General features: G+C 45.6%; 2 protein-coding genes across 2 annotated transcripts; one reads left to right on the top strand and one right to left on the bottom strand.

The window, feature by feature from the left end:
• Window positions 1-6,057: 6,057 nt before the first annotated feature.
• On the bottom strand, window positions 6,058-7,260 carry LOC310864606 (kelch domain-containing protein 3-like; the record flags this gene model as incomplete). Its single annotated transcript, XM_083773294.1, has 1 exon — window positions 6,058-7,260. The coding sequence occupies one exon, from the start codon at window positions 7,258-7,260 to the stop codon at window positions 6,058-6,060; it is 1,203 nt and encodes a 400-aa protein (XP_083629420.1).
• Window positions 7,261-13,549: 6,289 nt separating this feature from the next.
• LOC310864605 (F-box only protein 7-like) lies at window positions 13,550-15,136 on the top strand (the record flags this gene model as incomplete). Its single annotated transcript, XM_083773293.1, has 1 exon — window positions 13,550-15,136. One exon carries the CDS (start codon window positions 13,550-13,552, stop codon window positions 15,134-15,136), a length of 1,587 nt encoding a protein of 528 aa, XP_083629419.1.
• Window positions 15,137-22,139: the final 7,003 nt, after the last annotated feature.

Here is a 22,139-nt window from a genome sequence, read left to right as displayed (position 1 = left end):
CACATCACAACACTTTGTGAGTTTGTAGCTTGTAGATTGGCTTGTTGCTGTGCAACACTATTGCACGGCGAAATAGGGAATTAATCTACAATAATATAGTGTTACAAGGTTCCTGCCCAACAAACCTCTCTCTCTCTCTCTCTCTCTCTCTCTCTCTCTCTCATTGATGTGAACTTAGGGACCTTGCACACACACAGCAAAGCATAAAATGACTTGTCTTTATTAGTGTTCTGCTGGATCTCTTCTCCACTATAGTCCCTCCATAACACTTTAGTCGTCTATTTTTGTATTTGTTTGACACAATTGTCAGTATAATTAGTCATAGTTTAAGTCATCATGGCTTAGTTTTTAGTTTAGTTTTTGTCTAGTTTATTTGTCAGTAAAATAAAGTATTTTGTTTCAGTTTCAGAAGGTAGTGGGCATCAACACTTTGGGCTGTATTTTGCGTGTCTCAAGTACCAGGTCTTATTCCCTAACTTGAGTAAACTAAAGACGTGGAGGCGTGATCTATGCTCTCTGGACACTCAGAATAGCCAAATGGCATTGATCACGCCTCCAGGTCTTTAGTTTACTCAAGTTAGGGAATAAGACCTGGTACTTAAAACAAAATACAGCCCTTTGTGCGAGTGCAGACATGATAACCAAAGACCAAATGCTTTCTGTGGACATAGCCCCCCTTAACCTGTTCTCATAATGAGTCCACTAAAAAACAAACAAGTCAGGAATATTATTTATGATTGGAGTTTGTTCACTTCATGTATTTAATTTCACTTCCTCTTAGTACCAAAATAACATATTTTTAAGATGCACGTTTTTAGAACAATTACAACCTATTTTGCCGTCGTCTTCCAATTATACCATATAACGGCGACAGCCACAGATTGTTTTAAACGTCAGACGAGGCCAGTGAATAAGCCGTGAAACCTTAATTGTGATCTTATCTACAATGTCCAGTCTTTTATCAAAATCTAGTTTCACCAACAAAAACAATTAAAGACCTCTCTCTATATTGATCCCCATGGCGAGGGAAATTCACTCCCTAAAGGCAGTTATATACTGCATATATCTCCACCTTGCTGGTCAGATTATATTTTAAAATCAAGTTGGATAAGTAAATAAAATAAACTGTCTGAATGTAGAACCCAATTAAATGGTGCATTTGGTAAATGGTGCATTTATATATAGCGCCTTTATCCAAGGCCCTTTACATAGATTGTAGATTATTACATTAATGCAGTACATTTAAACCACACCAAAGGGTTGGGTCGGGAGTCGGGACAAAAAGGTTTTTATCCCATTCTGACCTGAGATCAGATTCATACGAGGTTTCCACTGGACACACACTGGTCTGATGAACCCATTCTGACCTGAGATCAGATTAAAAAAATGTCAGTCGTTCTTCGATTTTTCAAAAATAGCAGACCTACAAGCTCGTAGCGCGCCACTCGGTGGCGCGCTATGAGCTTGTAGATCTGCTATTTTTCAATAGCTAAAGCATAACATGATGCTAACACCAAAATGGGTGCCCGTTCAGAATGTGTTAAAACGGTTTTGTCCCCAGGAGTCTATGCCGAAAACATTATTTCCAGGGTTGTTAGTTTTTTAGGGGTTTTTTTTTTACCCAATAGGCGGTCCTCTAGTGCCACCTGTAGGCCAAACTACACCCCTGCACACAATACATAATAATATGCAGATTCCAGGATGATATTTTGGTGACCTTCTCCTCTATAGAGTGTCGCAGTCCCGCCCCCTTTCATGACGACGCCAGGCCCAGGAAATGAATCCTAATGCATTTTTCCCCATAGACATTTAAAAAGGTATTTATTTAAAGACCTTTTAAAGCGCCGTACGAAAGCCAACTCTTGTCGTGACAAATCATGACAACACACACAATATTTTGGACCAAACAAATAGTTATAAAGAAGAAAAACAACCCAAAAAAAAGTGTTGTAACCTACCGTTTATTTTCTACTTTCTAATTCTTTGTTTGGCCCGAAGAATTGTGTTTGTTGTCGTGATTTGTCACGACAAGAGTTGTCTGTGTCCGCGGCGTAAAATGTCTTTAAATAAATACTTTCTGAAAAGTCTATGAGGAAAAATGAACAGGGATTTCTTTTCCGGGTGTGTGTATATTAATACTATACACTATATAGTATAATATACTATATAACAATAACAGCATGTGCTCTATATAGCGCATGTGCTCTGTAGCGAGGCTTTTAGAATCTTGGTCTTGTTTTTGTATACGAATGAGTCCAATCCGTCCAGTCTTTTCATTCAACAACACATCATAGAAATAATAATAATTTGCGCATTGCGTTTCAAAGCACAACGTCCCCTTACTGAGCCAACAGGGAAGGTACTCTGTGAAAGGCCTGTGTGTGTATTTACTGTGAAGACTCTACTCTTTATGTCCATGCTCCTTTTGTTCATTTTACAAATCAATCATTACAGAGATGTGGTCATGTTTATACCACCATTACAGATACTAGCAGATCATATTCAAAATAGTAAAGTTCAATGTATGTGCAAAGACACAATATTCCTCATATTGAGTGCTATATTCATGAAGATTGAGGGAATTATACAGTATATATAATTTTGGTGGAATTTCTCCTCGCAGTTGCGCTGTAAATTGTTACGTAATATTGACTCTCAAATGTGAAACAGGAGAGATGTACAGCATGCCAATATCAGAAATGATGAGGAATTCAATATCTTGGATTTTGAGCACAAGCTGCTGTACTGTACGTGACAAAACAGCTGGATTACCACAGTAATATAACGTCTCGTAACGTAAGGACCAGTACAATATGCTGTTAGAATAATCTACTGAATTCTTTAAAGCAGTGATTCAATATTTTTCCCTTCCTTTAACCCATTCTGACCAGATCAGATTCTAAAAAATGACAGTTTGAAAATGACAGTTTTCTGAAAAAACTATGTTTCTATGTCAGTCGTTCTTCGGTTTTTCCAAAAAATAGCAGATCTACAAGCTCGTAGCGCGCCACTCGGTGGCGCGCTACGAGCTTGTAGATCTGCTATTTTTTAAATAGCTAAAGCATAACGTAATGCTAACACCAAAAGGGGTTCACGCCTAAAATGGGTTAATATTAAGGACCTCCAGTTTTTGTCCCTGCACACTTTTCAGGTTGAGAAGTGAAGATTAGCTATTTTCACTATTTGTCATACAGAAGTATACAATAAGTGTGTGTACGCATACATGCAGTATCTCTGCTTTTGTCAGACGTGAGAAGATAAAAAAGGTTGGGAAACACTGTCTTTCAACAGCAAACGATTTATTGTTGAATTGTTACAAGCAGCAAAACCCACTATAGGCTGAATCACTGCTGCTGTAGAATGAAAAAAAGCTGCCCTTTGGCTCCAAAATGAATGTTTTACTCTGTAATTTACTGTGAGTGAGTGTGTGAGTGTGAGTGTGAGTGTGTGCGTGTGCGTGTGTGTGCGTGTGCGCGTCAGTTCTTTTTTAATCTAATGTGATGGCGATGATTATTTAATTATGTATTGCGGGGATTTGTAAATGTGTGTGTGTGTGTGTGTGTGTACTGTACATTTGCAAGGACATGATTGAAGATTTATAAATTTATAATAGGGTTGGAAATGGTTTGTTATTTTTTTTAAAGTTATAGTTATTGGATTTAAACGATTCCTTCCCACGTGAATACATTCTACGACGCTGAAATCCACCGCCTAGTAGTTATACCAAAACACGGATAATCATATCCTAAAAAAGCAGTTATGACTTTTCATTTCATAAGGCACATTATTGTGCCTTGGACTTTCATGCTTTGTACTACTTTAATCCATAATGTGCCTTAACCTTCGTAGATTAGCCTGATAGTCTGTATTGAGTTTGGGACAGGTTTTTTCTCCTATCATGACGTGAAGCTGCACTGCACAGCAGTCTTTGGTGATGTGTGTCTTGTTACTGGATTCATGTGAAGGAAATATGGGGGAAATATTAAAATGTGATTTTACGTCGTTGTCGGTGCTTTAATTTCACTTCAAAATCAAGGCAAGTATATGAAGTTAAAAAGTGGATGATGTTTAAAAAGAAGACAAACAAATGCATCGCATGGATGCACCTGGGATGTATCTTCAGTGATGTTTCTATTCTATTCTTTCTACACCTGTTAAGGTTGAACACACTTCCAACTCTACTTCTTAGTTTCAAAAGAATTCCAACATTTTCCCGATTTCTTTAAAAGAAATTTGAAAACAATTTAAAAAAAATTCAAAATTTAAAATGTTAAATGTAAAAAAAAGCAGATGTACAATAATTGTATATCTGCTAGTTCGTATCCCTAGTTCGTATAACGGCATGGATTTCTAAACAAATTTGTTCAACGCGAAATACTGTGTTTGCATTTCTTTCACCGTGTAGTATAGTAAAAAGTAAACTCATTCGTGGTCTGGAAAGGGCAGTTGTTTTACAGACGGTCAAAAGGTGTGTGTGTGTCTATATGTGTGCACGTCCCTGAACATGTGAGGCCGGGTACAGAGCTTTCAGGGGGTGAGAATGGACAGTATCACATCTCTAACCCCCTCACCCTCAACACTGGAGCACCCCAGGGGTGTGTGCTGAGCCCCCTCCTCTACGCTCTACCCCCCGCACAAAATACATGTGTGACTGACTGCACAGCGGTAGAGCGGGCTCCCCCAGAGTTAGTGTCCAAGTGTCCTTAATTGAGCAAGACTCTGAACCCCTAATTGCTCCCGATGTGCTGATTGGTGCCTAGCTTGCATGGTTTCCGCCGCCATCGGTGTATGAATGTGTGTGTGTGAATTGATGCACAATCTATGTAAAGCGCCTTGGATAAAGGCACTATATATAAATACACCATTTACCATTTTTACCACACCCTTTATTATTTTGTCAGTGCAACTTGTGTGATGCAAAAACAGGGCCCGGCTTTGACACATTTTAAATTCCCCTTTACCCTCTAAGGACCAGTATATGCATAAAAAAAAAGAGAATGAAAAAAGATATAACAAAGAAAATCACTAAAAAAAAAACAGAAAAAAAAATAAACAAAGTGAAAGGTCTCCACCTTTGCTGTAAATTTCCTCTATATTCCTTCTGTTCCATTGTCTGGAACTTGTCCTCTGCCATATCAAGCCAACTCATCTTTTATCTTTATATATATATATAAAAAAAAACAAGAGTTGACCCAAAGGCTTTCCCATCCGGGGCGAACAAACAAAAATACACGATATAACCATAATAATGTGGGCATACTAAATAAAGATGTATGGAGGATGGAGATGGCTGGAGACACCACAGGAGGCCTCGTCTGAACAGGTTGGTGGATGTCAAGTACATCCATAACTCTTCAGAGTACAAATTCGTACAGTCTAAGGGCTCTATTTCCGTTAATGCATTACCCCTGATCTCTATACAAACTTATTTGCCTTTTTTTTTATTATGTTGAAAAACATTTTTTAATAGTTCAAATAGCCAATCTACAAGCTCACAATGTAGTCGATGTAGATTAGTTGAACAATTTTAAAATGATTTTCAAAATACTAAAAATAAAAGGCAAATAAGTTTAGGGATAAATAAGGGTTAAGGCACTGATGAAAATATGGTCCGTAGAGTTATAGCCCCATAACGGTCCATTTGGTTCCATTTGTAAACTCTTACAAATGGAACCCCATAAGGGTCAATTTGGTTCCTAACTAACAGTCATTTATCTGGGGGTGCCCTGGAACCCCCAAGGACCCCTGGGGGTCCCCAAGGACCCCTGGGGGTCCCCAAGGACCCCTGGGGGCCCCCAGACCCACTTGGGATAACCACCGACCTAATAAATCACAAAAGCAAAACTAAAATGAAAAACACATAAAACGCAATAGGATGATCAACTTAAACAACATAGTAGCAAAATGTAAAAAGAGAAACTGAACAAAACAAACAACTGATTAAAGCTAATTCTAAGAGGTTATTAATAATAGATTAAAAAAATTATAACATGAAAAGAAAAGCATTCAGTGGACTTGACAACACCATAAAACCATATGGCTCAACCTCAGACTGTGCTAAAGCTCTTTACATTTAAAATGTATTGATAAAACGTTGCTTTTGGTACTCATGGCCGACAGTTCCCACCTGATGTCGTTTGGGAGTCCGGAGCGCTCCAGGCCGCATTGAACCACCGCCAGCTTGCATAACGTCTTCAGACTGGGACTCAGGTCCAAGATGTACAGATCGTCGGTCATCCTGACCTCGTCCTCGTCCTCGTCTCCGAGGCCCTCCGCGTCCACCGGCGTGCACCGGCCTCGGTAGCGTCCGAAGAGCACGATGCGATCTCCCACCATGCAGCAGCACATCATGTACACCCACGAGCACGGGCCTTTCCCCCGGGGCTCCACCTTCTCCCAGGAGAAGGTCCGCGGGCAGAACCTCCACAGGTCGTTGATGGCCTGGTCCAGCACCACGTTGTGGCCGCCGAATATGTACAGCTGTCGGTTGTAGGCGAAGGCCGAGTGTTCCCCGCGGCGCTCCGGGAGGAGCTGCGGGGACGACGGCGGCGTGCTCAGCCAGGTCTTGGTCTCCGTGTCGAAGACGCTGACGTCGTTGTAGTAGACCTTGTTTATGCCTCCTCCGAACACGAACATCTTCGTCCCGATGATGGTGGCCGAGTGGCACGACGACGCCGGCGGCGGGCTGCCTCTGCTGTTGATCAGAGACCAGAGCATGGTGGCGGCGTCCCACTTGTAGATGTCGTTGGTGCATCTGGTCTGCTGGTAGCCTCCGAAGATGTACATGGCCTTGCCCGAGGCGCAGGCCGAGTGCAGGCACCGCGCCTCCGGGACGGCCCCGGAGACCCGGGGCTTGAACCATCGGTGGGCGGCGGCGGCGACGTCGAAAGCGTAAAGAACGTTGCACTTCCCCCCCCTGGCGGCGACGGGATCGGGATTAGTCCCGATCGCGTTGCCGCCGCCGGCCTCCTCTATCTCACTGCTCACGATTCCACCCCAGATGTAGATTATGTCGTCGATCAGCACGGCCGTGTGGCCCCGGCGCATGGAGGGAACGTCGGCGGGACGCCCCCCGAAGCGGTTCGTCACCGGGGGCAACTTCGCCCAGCGCAAAGACACAGTGTTGAAGACGTGCACGCCGATCTGGTCCCGGTCCTTGGTGTTACCGTAACCCCCGAAGGAGAACACCTTGTGTCCCACGGCCACGGCAGCATGATCGTACTTCTTTGGTCCATCCTTCAGATGAACGACCCAGTGCATTTCTCACACACACAAGCGACCGCTGTTGATCGAAGTTACGTTGATTTTGTTGAATCTTGGCAAGGTACAAAAAGACCTTTCTGGACACTCTGCTGACCGTTATGGGGTAAAAACCACTCCGCTGTACGAGTCCTTTCTGGACGCTCTGCTGACCGTTATGGGGTAAAAACCACTCCGCTGTACGAGTCCTTTCTGGACGCTCTGCTGACCGTTATGGGGTAAAAACCACTCCGCTGTACGAGTGGCTTTCTAATACTTGGTCTTTACGTTGTCCACTCTTCCCCGGAATGGATTGTCAAATATTGGCTTGTTAGCCCTTTTATTGGATGTTGTGACGTCATGCCAAAGCTGGGCCAATCCGCAGAGCCGATGATTTGGGTTGGCCAATCAGGGTAGTCAATTCCATATTTTAGACAGCAATGTGTGTCCTTGGCTGGGCCTGTCCGTCCGAGTACGGATATAGCGTTTGTTGACCACCAAGTGTCACTAACACACACACACACACACACACACACATGGGAGGAGGGCTTGTACAGTACAATACTACAGCATGAGTACAGTACAGCACCACTCAGTTCAGACGGCTCTGATGTTTATTCTTATTAAACCTTTATTTAACCAGTAAAAGGTAACCTGACGCTGCCAGATCCAAGAAGCTTGCTACACTTATTTGTTTCACAGCTTATTGGGATCTGGGATCGCGGAAGCAAATTCGATGACGGGGCTGTTCCTTTTTTTCAAGATACTTGGTAGATGATTGGATGGGACCGTCTGTCTATCACCGTGTGGGCGTGCAAACACAACCAATCATATTGACGTGTCTATATAGCTTCACATCCAGTTTCGCACATATCCCGCCCTTAGCTCACGCTGATTGGTTCGGTACGGAACGGATTTTTGTCAGCTCAACTCCCTGAGAGATCCCAGATGAGTGCTGTGTTGGGGAACATGGTTACCCAATACCGCCCTCATCTGGCAGCGTCAGGTTAAGTAAAAGCCACATTGAGACTAAAGTCTCTTTTACAAGTGTGAACTGAAGAGGCAAACAATGTTGCACATGCAGGACAATAAGCACAGACAAATGGCATTCTGAAATGCAGTACCCACTACCTATAGGAAGCTAAAGTAGAAGTAAGTAGGTCGGGAGTGGCTTATTATCGGTATAACAGCCGGTAACACGTGGGAGTCTATCCCCGTTACAATGCGCTATAGACCCCTGGGAGATGGATTGCTGAGGTGGAGCGCCACACTTACCATCAGCTCCCACTACTTCCCGCACGACTTGCTGCACCAAGCCTTGCTACTCATTCGCTGAGTTGGCGGTGCCCGGGAATCGAACCCATGAAAGTCAACCAATACAAAATCACACATGTGTGAAGTGAGGGGCGCTCTTATCGTCGTACATCATCATGAATTATCTCATACTGGCCAATCTGCAGACAGCCTGTTTGTTGCCTGTGATTGGTTAGCTGATTTTCTCGTTTACATATGACGTAAAAGTTTCCCTTCAATGTCAATGGCGTTTAATGTTTTGATGTGATGACATATGTGACCTAATTTCTCCTTTCATTGTCAATGGCAAATCTTGAGACATGTGGGGACAAAAGCTGTATATATAATATACTATAGCGCCCCTCAAAAAACTAATATAAAAACTAAGCAGCAATGTTTGCTACTAAATGGCCGCCACCTGCCGCTCCGAATCTCTAGCTCATCTCCTTCTCCGTCCTCTACTCCCTCGTGGACAAGGCCCGAGACACTTGAAGCCCTTCACCTAGACTCGGGCAAAGTCTCGTTTCCTACCCGGACAGCACAAACCACCGATTTCCTGCAGAGAACAGTCAGACAGATATTTTGTGAAGCCACCAAGGAAATCGGGACTTCCTGAAAGTTCATATAATGGCCTGTTGTGGCGCTGTCATTGGGCCCAAAAAAAAAACATATCCCCATAGAGGTCCATGTATTTGGGCCCAACTTCACCTAGACTGTATTACCTTAATAAACATGGTCATGAATACTTTCTGCTTCCAGTCACTAGTTTAAAGTCTCATTTCTCATGCCATAATATTCTTTTTGGTAAATTATGGTCCCATTTATTAAAAAAATTACCATAAAGTCGCGTATGTTCTGAGGGGCGTGGCTACCGTTACAGTCTATGAACGGGAGCCACCCCCCGTAGTCAAAATAAAAACCAACTAAGAAGAAGGGGGGGGGGGGGAGTCCAGCCTCGTTGTCTGGGCCAGCCAATGGCCAGCTGGGCCAAAACGGATCTAGAAAGATGGCGATTTACAATACAAGGACTGACTGGCTTCATTTTACGTCCATATCAGACCCGGCCAATGCTTTGTCCATATTTTTTTTACAGTCTATGGCTGAGAACTAATGTTTATTTTGTTTGTTTTTTGTGGGGTGTTCTGTGGCTTCTGCCCCTGCATAGTGTAGTGGTCATGTTTAACTATTCTGTGAAATAGCACCACCCTGTGGTACCCCAGGGTTTTCTTATTTTCATGTTTGCCTTGTGCTTGCAATTAGATACAACATATATTTCAGCTGTGCTCAGTCAAATGTCTTCAGCTCCAGTGTACTGCTGTTTGTGTCTTCTCTTGGGCTAAAAGCAAGTAATTTAATGGTTGATTCTATCACGATGGCAGGTTATTTTATGTTGTTTCATGTTGTCTGCATTTGTTCAGATGTATTATAAATCAGCTTAAGTGATTTGTGCTCAGATTAGCTCTGTTTGTTTGACACATGCTTTCTGTATTGTAACAGTAATTTGGAATGTTTATATTTTGTTGTTACAGTTTCACAAATTGACCAGTAAACCACATAAAGACAACGCCTTCTCTGTGGAGTTTGTTGGGAGATGTTTAGCTGGAGATGTTTAGCATGGCTTTCTGAAATGTTCATTATAGGCCAGCCAAGTATATGGACATTTAATGTTTGTTTAGAGCCTTAATTTTAAATTCCCTGTACGTCGCCAGCCAAGTCTATGGACTTTAATGTTTGTTCATGATAGTTGTGACGTGATTCTACCTCCAGTACCTCCCATGATATCACTGGGCATCCTGAAGGTGCCCACAATTGTCCACCCACCTCAGACGGAAATCACATAAACCTAATTGTCCGGGTGAAAGTCCCCCGGGGTTTATAGTGTTCTAGGGTTAAAACCTTGAGATAAGTGATCTGAAACCAATAATAAATAGGTATTAGTAAGCATACTGCTAGTTCCATTGACCCAAGGGCCAAGCCGGAGAACACACTGGATTGATTGATCATTCAAATAAAGAAGGAACACATTTTGTTGAGTATAGGACCAGGCATTGCATGTGAATATTCCTCAGAAAAGTCCACTTTTTGCTATATTTCTGCCCATGCCCTTGTATACATTATAGGCTGCTGATTCACAATGATTCCAAATATTGGTATCCCTGTTGCTTTAGGGTGCAGACAGAGCCCCTACTAGACCATCTGTGCAAGCGTGATGGAAAAAACAGCCAGCAATAGAACATGATGACAAAGGATTGACTTGGAGTTGGAACACCATGTTTTTTTGTGAGTCATTCCATGCATCCCCTGGAACAACATAAGTTCAAGATGGGGGGGTCTGCCGATTACATATATATTTGGGGGTCCTTGACATGACAATGTGTGAGCACCCTAGGGTTTTCAGAAAACTGTTAAGAAGGCATTCATTTGTAGAATCGTCCTCAGGTCAGAAATGGGTTACGGAAAATCCATTATCCATTATATGATATATTGTAGAGTAGAAGACCACACTCATTTCATCATCTCTCAACACCTTTCTTATCCTCTTTCTTTACTAGTCTACTACACACACACACACACACACACACAGCGTTGACCTTCGCCCCGCGCTTGTGTCATCGTTAATCATTCAGCACATAAAGGTTTTAGATCTTTAAGTAAGTTGCTTTACGGCATTTGACATTTAAAGAACAGACACAGTCAGTGACACAAACACACACACACACACACACACACACACACACACACACTCCCAACATGGATGCGAATAGGGACAGCACAGCAACAATAATCAGAGCCGCTGCAGGCACTAAGAATTACCATACGTTCATGCAGCAGATCAGAAGCGTCTCTCCAAAACAGGCCTGCACGTGGTAAGTTATGCAGTAATGTCTTGACTCCGTGTTGTTGTTTTAGTCATGTTTTAGTCACCTGCAATGTCTTAGTGTTTTCGTCAGTGAAAAAAGGTATTTTTTTTTGTCATAGTATCGACAAAATCAAAACCGAGGGACAGTATAGGCCTACTGTATGTCTTGTTTATTTCCATGAGTCGTGTACATACACATGTAACCAAATGGACAATTTGTTTCCCTATTCCCCTAACTGTGTAAACATGTTGAAATGTAACCAAATGGACCCTCCTTTCTGGTACCTGATAATGATAAAGTTCATTATCATTATCATGTAACCTCCAAGCAAATTTGTAAATTTTCACACAGTTACAAATTAAATAATTGTAACATGCACAGTTGTTAATCGTGTTAGATTATTATTATTATTGTTTTTCTTAATCTTTTCTTTTTTTAGCCTATAATGACAAACATCAAAGACTACTATAAGAAACACCTGTTCTGATGCCATTTTTGGTGCAGTGGGTCTTTCATGTTTATACCCTTTATTCATATTATATTAATGATATATATATGCTAGGTAATTGCATTGCAACGCAATTGTGACCCAACTTAACAAACATCACAGTAATGTGAATTGAGCTTTGAAGTTCCATGATGTGATCAATCAGTGGTTTATAAACTGGGTAGTTATTAAATTCAAACTTTATTCAAGACACTCACAGGGGGGGGGGTCCATAGGGCAGAACACATAAAACATAAAAACACAAAAGTAAACAAACTATAAATAAACAAAGCATAAACAAACAAACAGGGGGGACTCTGTACATACAGGATAGAACGTCAGTGGTTCCACAGCTTATGATAGTCTGACAGAGCTCTTAGCAGGGTTAGAAAGTGATGCAATGATGCTGTTCTCAGAGTCTGTTAACCTGCACATAACATAATATACATCAGCTTTCGTAGCACAGCAGGGCAAGTGGGTACATTTATTTCTACAAACATTTGACCGGCACTATACAGCATCTTGGGGCTTTGAGCAGCAGTCTCATGCAGTCATTATACACTACAGCATCTTGGGGCTTTGAGCAGCAGTCTCATGCAGCCATTATACGCCACTGTCATTTTTTGCAGGCTGCCCTTTTTGTAGTGTCGCCACAAGTGGGCAGTGTACAGCGGAGTACAATAGGCTTTAAAAAGTGAGATTTTCACAGGAACGGAGCAGAAATTAAACTTTCGTACGAGTGTGTTGACTTGAGCTGAGCATACAGTTTACGCCGCTGTCTAAAGATATCTCTATCATCGGATAGGTCATTTGTTATAAAATGACCTAGATATTTGGTCTCTTTGCATTCTTTTAATGCCATTCCAGACAGGTAGAAATCAGGAAATGCCAGCTTACTGTCTTCCTTACTTCTCACAATCAGAGTTTTAGATGCAATCACCGTAGCGTTGTCATTACTCAAGAAGAGCCATTGTGATGCGAACTTCGCAAAGTGTAAACAGGCTAATGAGACTTTGTTGCGACTGTAGGTCACAGTTTACTATGTAAACCAATTTAATATTTTTTAGTTTGTGTGTGTGTGTGTGTGTGTGTGTGTGTGTGTGTGTGTGTGTGTGTGTGTGTGTGTGACCTAATCACTTCTTTTGGGCTTGTCTTCATCTGCTTGATATCGATGTGTAGCTCTATAGGACATACGCAGCCCATTACAGTACTTGCCGATTACAAGCTTGCACGCTCTGCTCGCGCAAGAAATAACAACAAAAGTTGTTCACCCATGTTTACACCGCCGATGTGACCGGTGATATGCCCATACATGGGCATATCAGGGCCCCCATGGGGGACACAAGCTAATCGGTGTTGTTAAGCAACGTCTGACATCGGAAATGGTGATGTCACACTGACGAGGCATACATCTCCATATATGGACACTGCACCCGATGTGTGAGTAAGGCTGATGTCATAACTGATGACATCATGGCAGCTATAAGTTGAGAGAGGAGGTGTGGGCTGTAGAGTAAAGGGAGCATCTCTTCTACAGAGCTTTGTGGGCTGTAGAGTAAAGGGAGCATCTCTTCTACAGAGCTTTGTGGGCTGTAGAGTAAAGAGAGCATCTCTTCTACAGAGCTTTTCGTCCACGCTGAGTCGCTTTGTCATTTTTGCGGAAGCGATCATGAGGTTACGCGTTCAGCTCCACGGACAGACCAGCAGAGTGGAGCTTCCGGGAGCGGAGCCCACGCTGGCGGACGTCCGCCTGCAGGTCCAGGAGGTCCTCCTGCCCGCCCACGGACTGCCCCCGGACACGGAGTTCACCCTGTCCCTCAACGGCCGGGAGCCTCTTTTAGAGGACTCGGAGGACGGCGGCGTCCTCCAAACCCTGTCCTCCCGCGGGGTCGTCTCCGGGGATTTAATCTGCGTGCTCTTCTCGTCCCCCGCCGCCGCCGCCGTCTCCCCGGCTCCAGCCCTGATTCAGAGAAATAGACGTGCTTCGTGGTGCTTAGGCAGCGACACCTGCATCAGCCGCACGCCGTCCCTGCAACCCGTCCAACCCTGGAACGCTACGCCTTCCTCCTCCTCCTCCGGCGAGCCTGACGGCTGCAGTGGCCAATCGGCGTGCGACGTGCAAGACGACGCGGCGGCGGGCACAGCACCGCAGTGGGTGGTCCCCGTCTGGGAGCCCGTGCTGTGCATGGAGGCGGAGGAGGGGACGGCTCCCCGCAGCCTGGAGCTCCTGCACGGCGGAGCCCAGACCGGCAGCCCCGCCGACTGCCTCATGGTGGCCGTGCACCTCCTGATGCTGGAGTCGGGCTTCCTCGCGGTTCTTCCTCCCGACGGCAGTGAGACGACGACGGCGACAACGCTGACGATGCCCGCCGGCTGGAGGAAGGCGGGCGGAGCGTACAGACTGAACTACACCCATCCTCTGTGCGAGGACAGCCTGGTCATGCTCAACGCCGTGTCCATGGGTGGCGCCAAGCTCATCATCAACGGCACCCTGAAGACCGAGGCGGCGGGGGCGGCGGCGACGACGACGACGACGACGACCAAACTGTCCCTGAGTCCGTCCGGCTTCGTGAGCGCCGAGTGGGCGGGGGGCTCCGGCGGCGGGGCGGCCGTGGCGTTCACCCACCTGCGGGCGCTGTCACGGACGTTCAAAGACCAGCTGGTGTTCCCCCTGATAGCCGCGGCCAGAGACGCCGCGGCGCTGCCGGCCGCGTTCGGCCTCTCCGCCCTCCCGCCGGAGGTCCTGCTGCCCGTCATGAGGCTCCTGGACGCGCGGAGCCTGGCGGCGCTGGCGGCCGTCAGCGGGCGCCTCCGCTGCGTGGCGGCCGACAACGCCCTGTGGAGACACCTCTACCGGCGGGACTTTGGGGAATGGGACGGGACGACGTCCGGGGGCACCGACTGGAAGGACCTTTACCGGCGCGAGTACACGGCACGCCGGGATCGTCAACGTTCCCGGCGGGAGGCGACATTACGACAGTACCCTACGCGCATTCCCTATCCGCACCCGTACTACCCTCTGCCTAACCGAGAGCCATACTACCCTCACCCTCACCCGTACCCTCTGCCTAATGCGCCGTACTTCCCAAACCCGCATCCGTACAACCCTTTCCGGAACCCGGAGCCTTACTGGTCTCCTCTGCATCCTCTGCATCCAAGAAGGCACGGCTCCAACGGGCTGCCGACGGACCGACGACGACCACGTATAATGGAGGCGGGGCCAGACGACGTGCACGGACACGACGAGGACAAATGAGGGCGAATATGGAGATGTCTGATGTCGTATACAGTACACATTGTGACGAATATAAGACGTTTCTTTCCAATAAGAATATCCTAAAAATCTACCTTGTTTTATAATTGTGGACTTTTCGCATCCGTGCCACTAGATGGCACCAGTACCGCTGAAGGAGAAGGAGATGTAGTCAGCACACTGTTTTGTAGCTCCCACAGGGTTTTTTATTTAGGTATAAGGATGACAACGTTTCGATGCCCTATTGGTCTTTATCAGGTATGAGTATACAACAACAAATTAGGCGTGTTGTATACAAATAGGGGCAAGTTTTAGCCAATGTTTGCAATGATGATACTGATACACCCACTCACCACATCTATGCAGTCAGGCTGAGTAGTGTCAAGCCAAGCAAACCATGATAGAATAAAACTGCTAGAGGCCCTAAGGCCAACTATTGAGTTAGTAATATACAAAAGTGGTACAGACTGAGGTGCAGACAAATTGATACATTTACTGAACCCAAACACAATTTTATAACACTGCAAGAACATCTAAACACAGCCTACATGAAGTGCCAGAATAAAGAAAAAAAATTATAGATAGTATAAGGTACCGTACAATTACAGTACAAAATAAAATAGGACACAGCACATGGACAAATGATGGCATGAAAAAACACTGTGTGGTACACTAAGTTATTCAACCCAGAAATGGTTTTATATCGAATTACTCATTTAGCCTGTGAGGAGCCATAGTGGCTGTATTCATGCATGTCTTACGTACCAGGTCTTATTACTTAACTTGGTCAATGCCATTTGGCTATTCTGAGTGGCCAAAGAGCATTGACCACGCCTCCATGTCTTAAGTTAAGTAATAAGACCTGGTACTTAAGACACGCAAAATACAGCCCATAGTATTTTAAGGGTAAATATAGTATGCGTCACGTTGACGTAAAAGGCGGTTGTGATCACCACCATGGGGGGGTCTTTCCTTATTGTTCAATACCCCAATAACGTATAGGAAGGAGATATTGTGTCCCGTTTTATTAAAGTGGACTACCACAGCTAGGGGAGCGCTGTTACTTCTATGTTCACTTATACGTGGGCGTAGGGCTCTACTGGTTTTACCAATATAGGCTAGGTAGGTGTAAGATAAAGTACAGATGTAGTGGAGCATGTGATGGTACCTCTTATAGAGATCTCTTTCCCTATTTTTCAACAAAGCATAACATAATGCTTAAAACACCAAAAGGGGTTCCTGACCCAAAATGGGTTAAAGGACCACTTCACCACTTTTCAACCTTATCGTCATAAAATAGGTCCTCACTAATGATCATATAGGGGCGAGGGACAAGAGGAGAATTGAGTTTTATCCGCTTTTATCCTCTTAGCAGTTTTTGTGTTGACCTGTTGACCTCTGTACCCATTCTGCACTCTGTTCATACAATGTTCAATCAATCAATCAATGAAACACAAGTGCTCACCAGTGTTGTTTTTGGCAGCAAATTTTGATTTTAGTTTTAGTCACAGTCTCTTGGAATAGTTTAAATTTAGTTTTAGTCACATTTTAGTCACCTGGAATGTCTTACTGTTAGTCTAGTTTTAGTCGACTAAATGTCATACGATTTTAGTCGACTAAATCTACAGTTGATTTAGTCGACTAAAATGTGTCTTGGCGGGCCTCGATGCCGTCCTAATGACTTATTTTACACTTGCTGAAAATAGCCGATCTACAAGCTACGCGTTGTGAGCTTGTAGATCGGCTATTTTCAGCATGCAACCAAGTGTAAAATGACGTATACTGTATCTCTTGTCCACTAGTCCCTTCCTAGCATTTTAGTGTAGTTTTTATTTGTTGACGAAATTGTCAGTATATTTAGTCTTAGTTTTAGTCATCATAGCACAGTTTTCATTCAGTTTCCGCTTAGTTTTCGTCAGTGAAAAAAAGGTAGTCGACGAACATTTTTCGTCTTAGTTTTAGTCGACGAAAACAACACAAGTGCTCACAACATCAAACATGTTTCCTTTCAGGCCAGTAGAAGCATTTGTACAATGTCTGGATTGTCCTGGCTTCATTTAGACACTTTAGATACAGATATGTGAAAGAAAGGTATTGTAAGAATCGTGAATGTGAAACACATCTCCAGATGCCTGGTCCCTCATGGTGCCTGAACCCCTTTTGGTGTTTTAAGCATTAGGCCTAGGTTATACTTTAGCTATTGAAAAATAGCAGATCTACAAGCTCATCGCGCGGCACCGAATATCGCGCTATATGAACTTGTAGGTCTGCTATTTTTTAAAAATCGTGAAAATGTGCCTCAAATCTTTGAATATTCTTTCAGAGTTTCAGTTTTTAACGATTAAATAAATCATTGTTCTTGGACGAATATGTGTCCACTTACCTACAAAATCCCCAATTAATAAAGACAAAGTCCCTTTGTTGCATTAAACACCTTAATTCCACAGAATGCAGTTGTAGGCTAGATGGTGTAGATGTTTTCTCCCCAAACTCCTGAAATTCATGGTAATTTTCATGATTAAATTATTCTGGGCTACATATTTCACTGCTACTGAGTTTCTACGTACTTTACTCAGAGTTTAGGAAACAATATACATTTAAAAAATAAATAATGGTAGGCCTAACATAGTTGACAGCACATATAACAAAAGTAAGCGAGTTGACTGGACATGAAAAAGTATAGTGTTCTATCAATCTAATAATTTAGCGGAATGTCTGTCAGTCAGTCAGAGTACTTCCTGCCCTGCATTAAACACGCCAAACATTCTAACATGCATCTTAATTAAATAAATTTGCGTAAAAAAAAAAAACATCTCCACGCAAATCACGTGTCACCAGTGTCACCAGTGAAATGCATGTTGGGACGGACACAGATTACTGGGACACACTTTTCCGCGCAGACCCACGCAGGTAAACAATCCCCCCCCCATCACATTACCCACACTGAACATCATTTGCTGTTCATATATTCAGAATGGGTAAGGACTAGTTTTATTAAATAAACTAATCAGGAACAATTAAAAATGTTATGTTAGCAAACTGTAATTTGCAACATGTAATTGTGACATATAAACAAATGATACAGATTAGTTAACATGGATCACTTCACAAGTGTATTAACACAGATTTTACACACCTTGTAAAATTAAACGGTGATCCATAACCTGCAAAAAAAACAAAGGTATCAAACCCACGATGGCAGGACGACCGGGGGGGGGGGGGGGGGGGCGGAGCCCTGAGGCTCGCCCACATCAACTACCTGGAACCGTAGCGGCTTTCCTCGGCCTATGAGGCTACGACGGCATTTGAACTGTTCATACAGGGTTGCCATGTTCTGGTGCTGAAGTCCCTATTCGCCTGCACACGTTGGCACACAGGCTTTTGACGTGGTGCGACAAGCGCCTCTTGTCGCTCATGGCCTGTCACGTCCCGGAACTCCTGAACACAGACCTGCTTGTCTATAGGGGTCCCCTCTGTTACCACGACTGTTCCTTATACACGCAGAGGTGGCCGGCGGCCCATAATATGGGAGGAAATCTCCTCTTCTCCCTGGCAGGATCACTAACTCTAGGCCTGGACGTCATGGCACACCACTGGCCCGATTTGTCTGCTCTAAACAATGATCTGCTCTAAACAAAGAATCCAAAGAATCCACATCAAAGCACTCCTGACCACCTACAAAGCACTAAACAACCTGGCTCCCCCATACCTCCTTCTGTGACCTCCTCAAACGTCATGTCCCTGACTCCCTTCCCGCTCCCTTCAGGTCTGGTGATGCAAACCTCCTCGATGTCCCCAAGACCAAACTCCGGACATGGGGTGACAGAGCATTTGCCTTTGCTGCCCCAACCCTGTGGAATGCCCTCCCTTAAGGCACTCAGAGATGGATGCCCCCACCCTCCAAACCTTCAAAACTGCCCTTAAGAGCCACCTCTTCAACATTGCTTTCCCCAGCTAACCCTTTTCACTGTTTTTTTTAGCTTTTAGTGTTTTTCTTTTCTAATAAAGTTGTTTTTATTTGTGTTGTTGCCTCTGTCAAGCCCCCCCATGTAAAGCGTCTTTGGGTACTCAGAAAAGCGCTATATAAGTTTGAGATATTATTATCATTATTATGTGTTCCCTCCATTGGACTTGATTCCTCCCGTTCTGGTCAGGGTGAGGTTGAAGGGTGCTCTTAGTGGCTCCAGCCTGGGGGTCCTAGAGGCAGGAAATATGTCCCCTCCTTTATACGACCAGCATTGGCGGCTCCCCCTACGGAGGGACCTGCTCACGCAGGTTGGGGCACGAGGTCTTCCACCCGCATCCACAGGACCCGGACAGACCTCTGGGTGTGGCCTGTGAGGGGTCGAACGTGAAGGCCAAGAACCTGCCCCCGGATGGATGTCGTCACGACGATTCTGGGCGTCAGGGCCCTGTCGACTGGACAACGGAAACATGAAACGTTGGTGCTCGGCTAGACCTGGTCGGGTGGTCCTCTTCCAGGCCTCTGTGGTCCACATTCTGACCTAGACCTGGTCGGGTGGTCCTCTTCCAGGCCTCGGTGGTCCACATTCTGACCTAGACCTGGTCGGGTGGTCCTCTTCCAGGCCTCGGTGGTCCACATTCTGACCTAGACCTGGTCGGGTGGTCCTCTTCCAGGCCTCGGTGGTCCACATCCTGACATTCCTACAGGAGTTTCTTCCTGCAGAATAGAGGCCTAGTAGGCCTCTGTTAAGGTCAACCTGCCGGGTTATGAGTTAAGATGGGAGCGTGGCCAAACACGTATCATTTGGGGGGTCCTTGGCATGAGATAGTTTGAGAACAACTAATGAAGCAAAATAAGTTCTTCCAGAAGACATTTGTAGAATCGGCCTCAGGTCTTAATGGGATAACGCCCCACGGTCCCGGGGAGCTTGGTTGTGAACTGTGGCGATATGTCTGTTGAGGTTACTGGACAGACTGAAATGTCTGTCACACAGTGTACATCGGAAAGGTTTCTCTCCGGTGTGCACGCGCTGGTGTATCTCCAGGTAACGTAAGTATTTGAAACTCTTGTCACACTCATTACAGCTGAAAGGTTTTTCTCCGGTGTGGACGCGCTGGTGCATCTCCAGGTAACCCAAGTGTTTGAAACTCTTGTCACACTGTTTACAACTGAAAGGTTTTTCTCCGATGCTTTGCTTGTGCACTATGGCAATATGTCTGTTGAGGTTGCAAGACAGACCGAATCTTTTGTCGCACTGTGTACATCGGAAAGGTTTTTCTCCCGTGTGGACGCGCTGGTGGTCCTCCAGGAGATATGACCGGCTGAAACTCTTGCCACACTGTTTACAACTGAAAGGTTTTGCTCCGGTGGTTTGGTTGTGAACAATAGCGATATGTCTCTTAAGGTTACATGACAAGCTGAAACGTTTGTCGCACTGTGTACATCGGAAATGTGTTTCTCCGGCGTGCACGTGCTGCTGGTGTCTCTTCAGCTGACGTGCGTCGGCGAAGCTCCTGCCACACGCGGTGCAGTTCAAAGGCCTTTGTACCCTCTGTTTCCATAAATCCTTGAAAGCCTTGTCGCAATTTCTGAAGAACGACGACTCATGCGGCGTCACTACTAATGGTCTCCTTAAAGTCTCCTTAAACCGCTGATGAGGACTGTGTGATTTTGGTTTGACTGCGTCTCCTTCCGGGCTGGTTACGGATCCGGCAATTTGCTCACAGGCCACCGAGGCGACTGGTCGCTTCTCCGGCGTTTGGCAGTAGTTGTCGCGGTGGCTCAGTGAGGGGATCTGTCCCTCCTTCAGCATCTGGCGGTAGAGGTCGCTGTGGCTAGCCTTCACGTGTCTCAGGAGGTAGACCTGAGATGTATAGGCATATGGGCACTCAGGACAGGGACAGGAGTAGACCACGGTCTGGGGAGGTGGAGGTCTTTCACCAGTGTTGTGGTGGAGATGCTCATGTTTCTTCAGTATCCACGATGTCGTGAAACTCTTGTCACACTGTTTACACGCGTGGGTCTTCTTTTCCGTGAAAGCCAGTTGATGTGTCCGTACGTCTTCTGGTTCTGTTAAAGTAGTCCCGGTAAGCTGTTGATGGTCATGGTGAGATGTCTGTTGGTCTGTGTCTCCTTGCTTCTGGCCGCTCGCAAATCTAGCCGGGTGATGTAACGACGGTACTACTTCTGGTTCGCCCTCGGAGAACTGTTGACGATCATTCGGAGATTGTGGTCGGTCTGTCTTTCCATGCTGCTGGTCGGTCTTAGATGTGTGCGCCGGATGATGTGTCTGCACCTCTTCTGCTGAGTCAGTTTCAGAGCTGGCGATGGTCTTCTGACCGGTTGCTGACGGGAGCTGTCCGCTCCTCGGCATTGGGGAGCAGTAGTTGTCGTTGAGGCTCAGTGAGGAAGGGCTCGGTCCATTGGAGCAGTAGGCGCCGTTGAGCCTCGGCGAGGGGCGTGGTCCATTGGAGCAGTAGGCGTCGTCGTCGTTGAGGCTCAGCGAGGAAGGGCTCGGACCATTCCTCATCATTTGTCGGTAGAGGTCGTTGTGGCAACTCATCATGTGCTCACAGAGGAAGGTGAAGGCGGTTGCGTACGGGCACCCCGAACAGAAGGCCGACTCGGTCTGGGACGATGCCGACCTCGCTCCTTCTGTCTGGGATGATGCCGACCTCGCTCCTTCTGTCTGGGATGATGCCGACCTCGCTCCTTCTGTCTGGGACGATGCCGACCTCGCTCCTTCTGTCTGGGACGATGCCGACCTCGCTCCTTCTGTCTGGGACGATGCCGACCTCGCTCCTTCTGTCTGGGACGATGCCGACCTCGCTCCTTCTGTCTGGGACGATGCCGACCTCGCTCCTTCCGGGGCTGGTGGTTCATCAGAACAGAACTCTGTCTGGGACGATGCCGACCTCGCTCCTTCCAGGGCTGGTGGTTCGTCACCAAAGCTGCCGCTGTACATCATGGACTGTAATGGAACAGAAGACGGTCTGCTGGAACCGGAAGATATCTGGCAGCCTGTTCGTGGAGCGCGATCTG

Source organism: Protomyctophum parallelum (assembly GCF_964188405.1).
Source record: "Protomyctophum parallelum genome assembly, chromosome: 9".
In the NCBI taxonomy this organism is placed as follows: domain Eukaryota; kingdom Metazoa; phylum Chordata; class Actinopteri; order Myctophiformes; family Myctophidae; genus Protomyctophum; species Protomyctophum parallelum.
The sequence above is the reverse complement of the archived record's forward strand: the minus strand, read 5'-3'. Positions and strand labels throughout refer to the sequence as shown.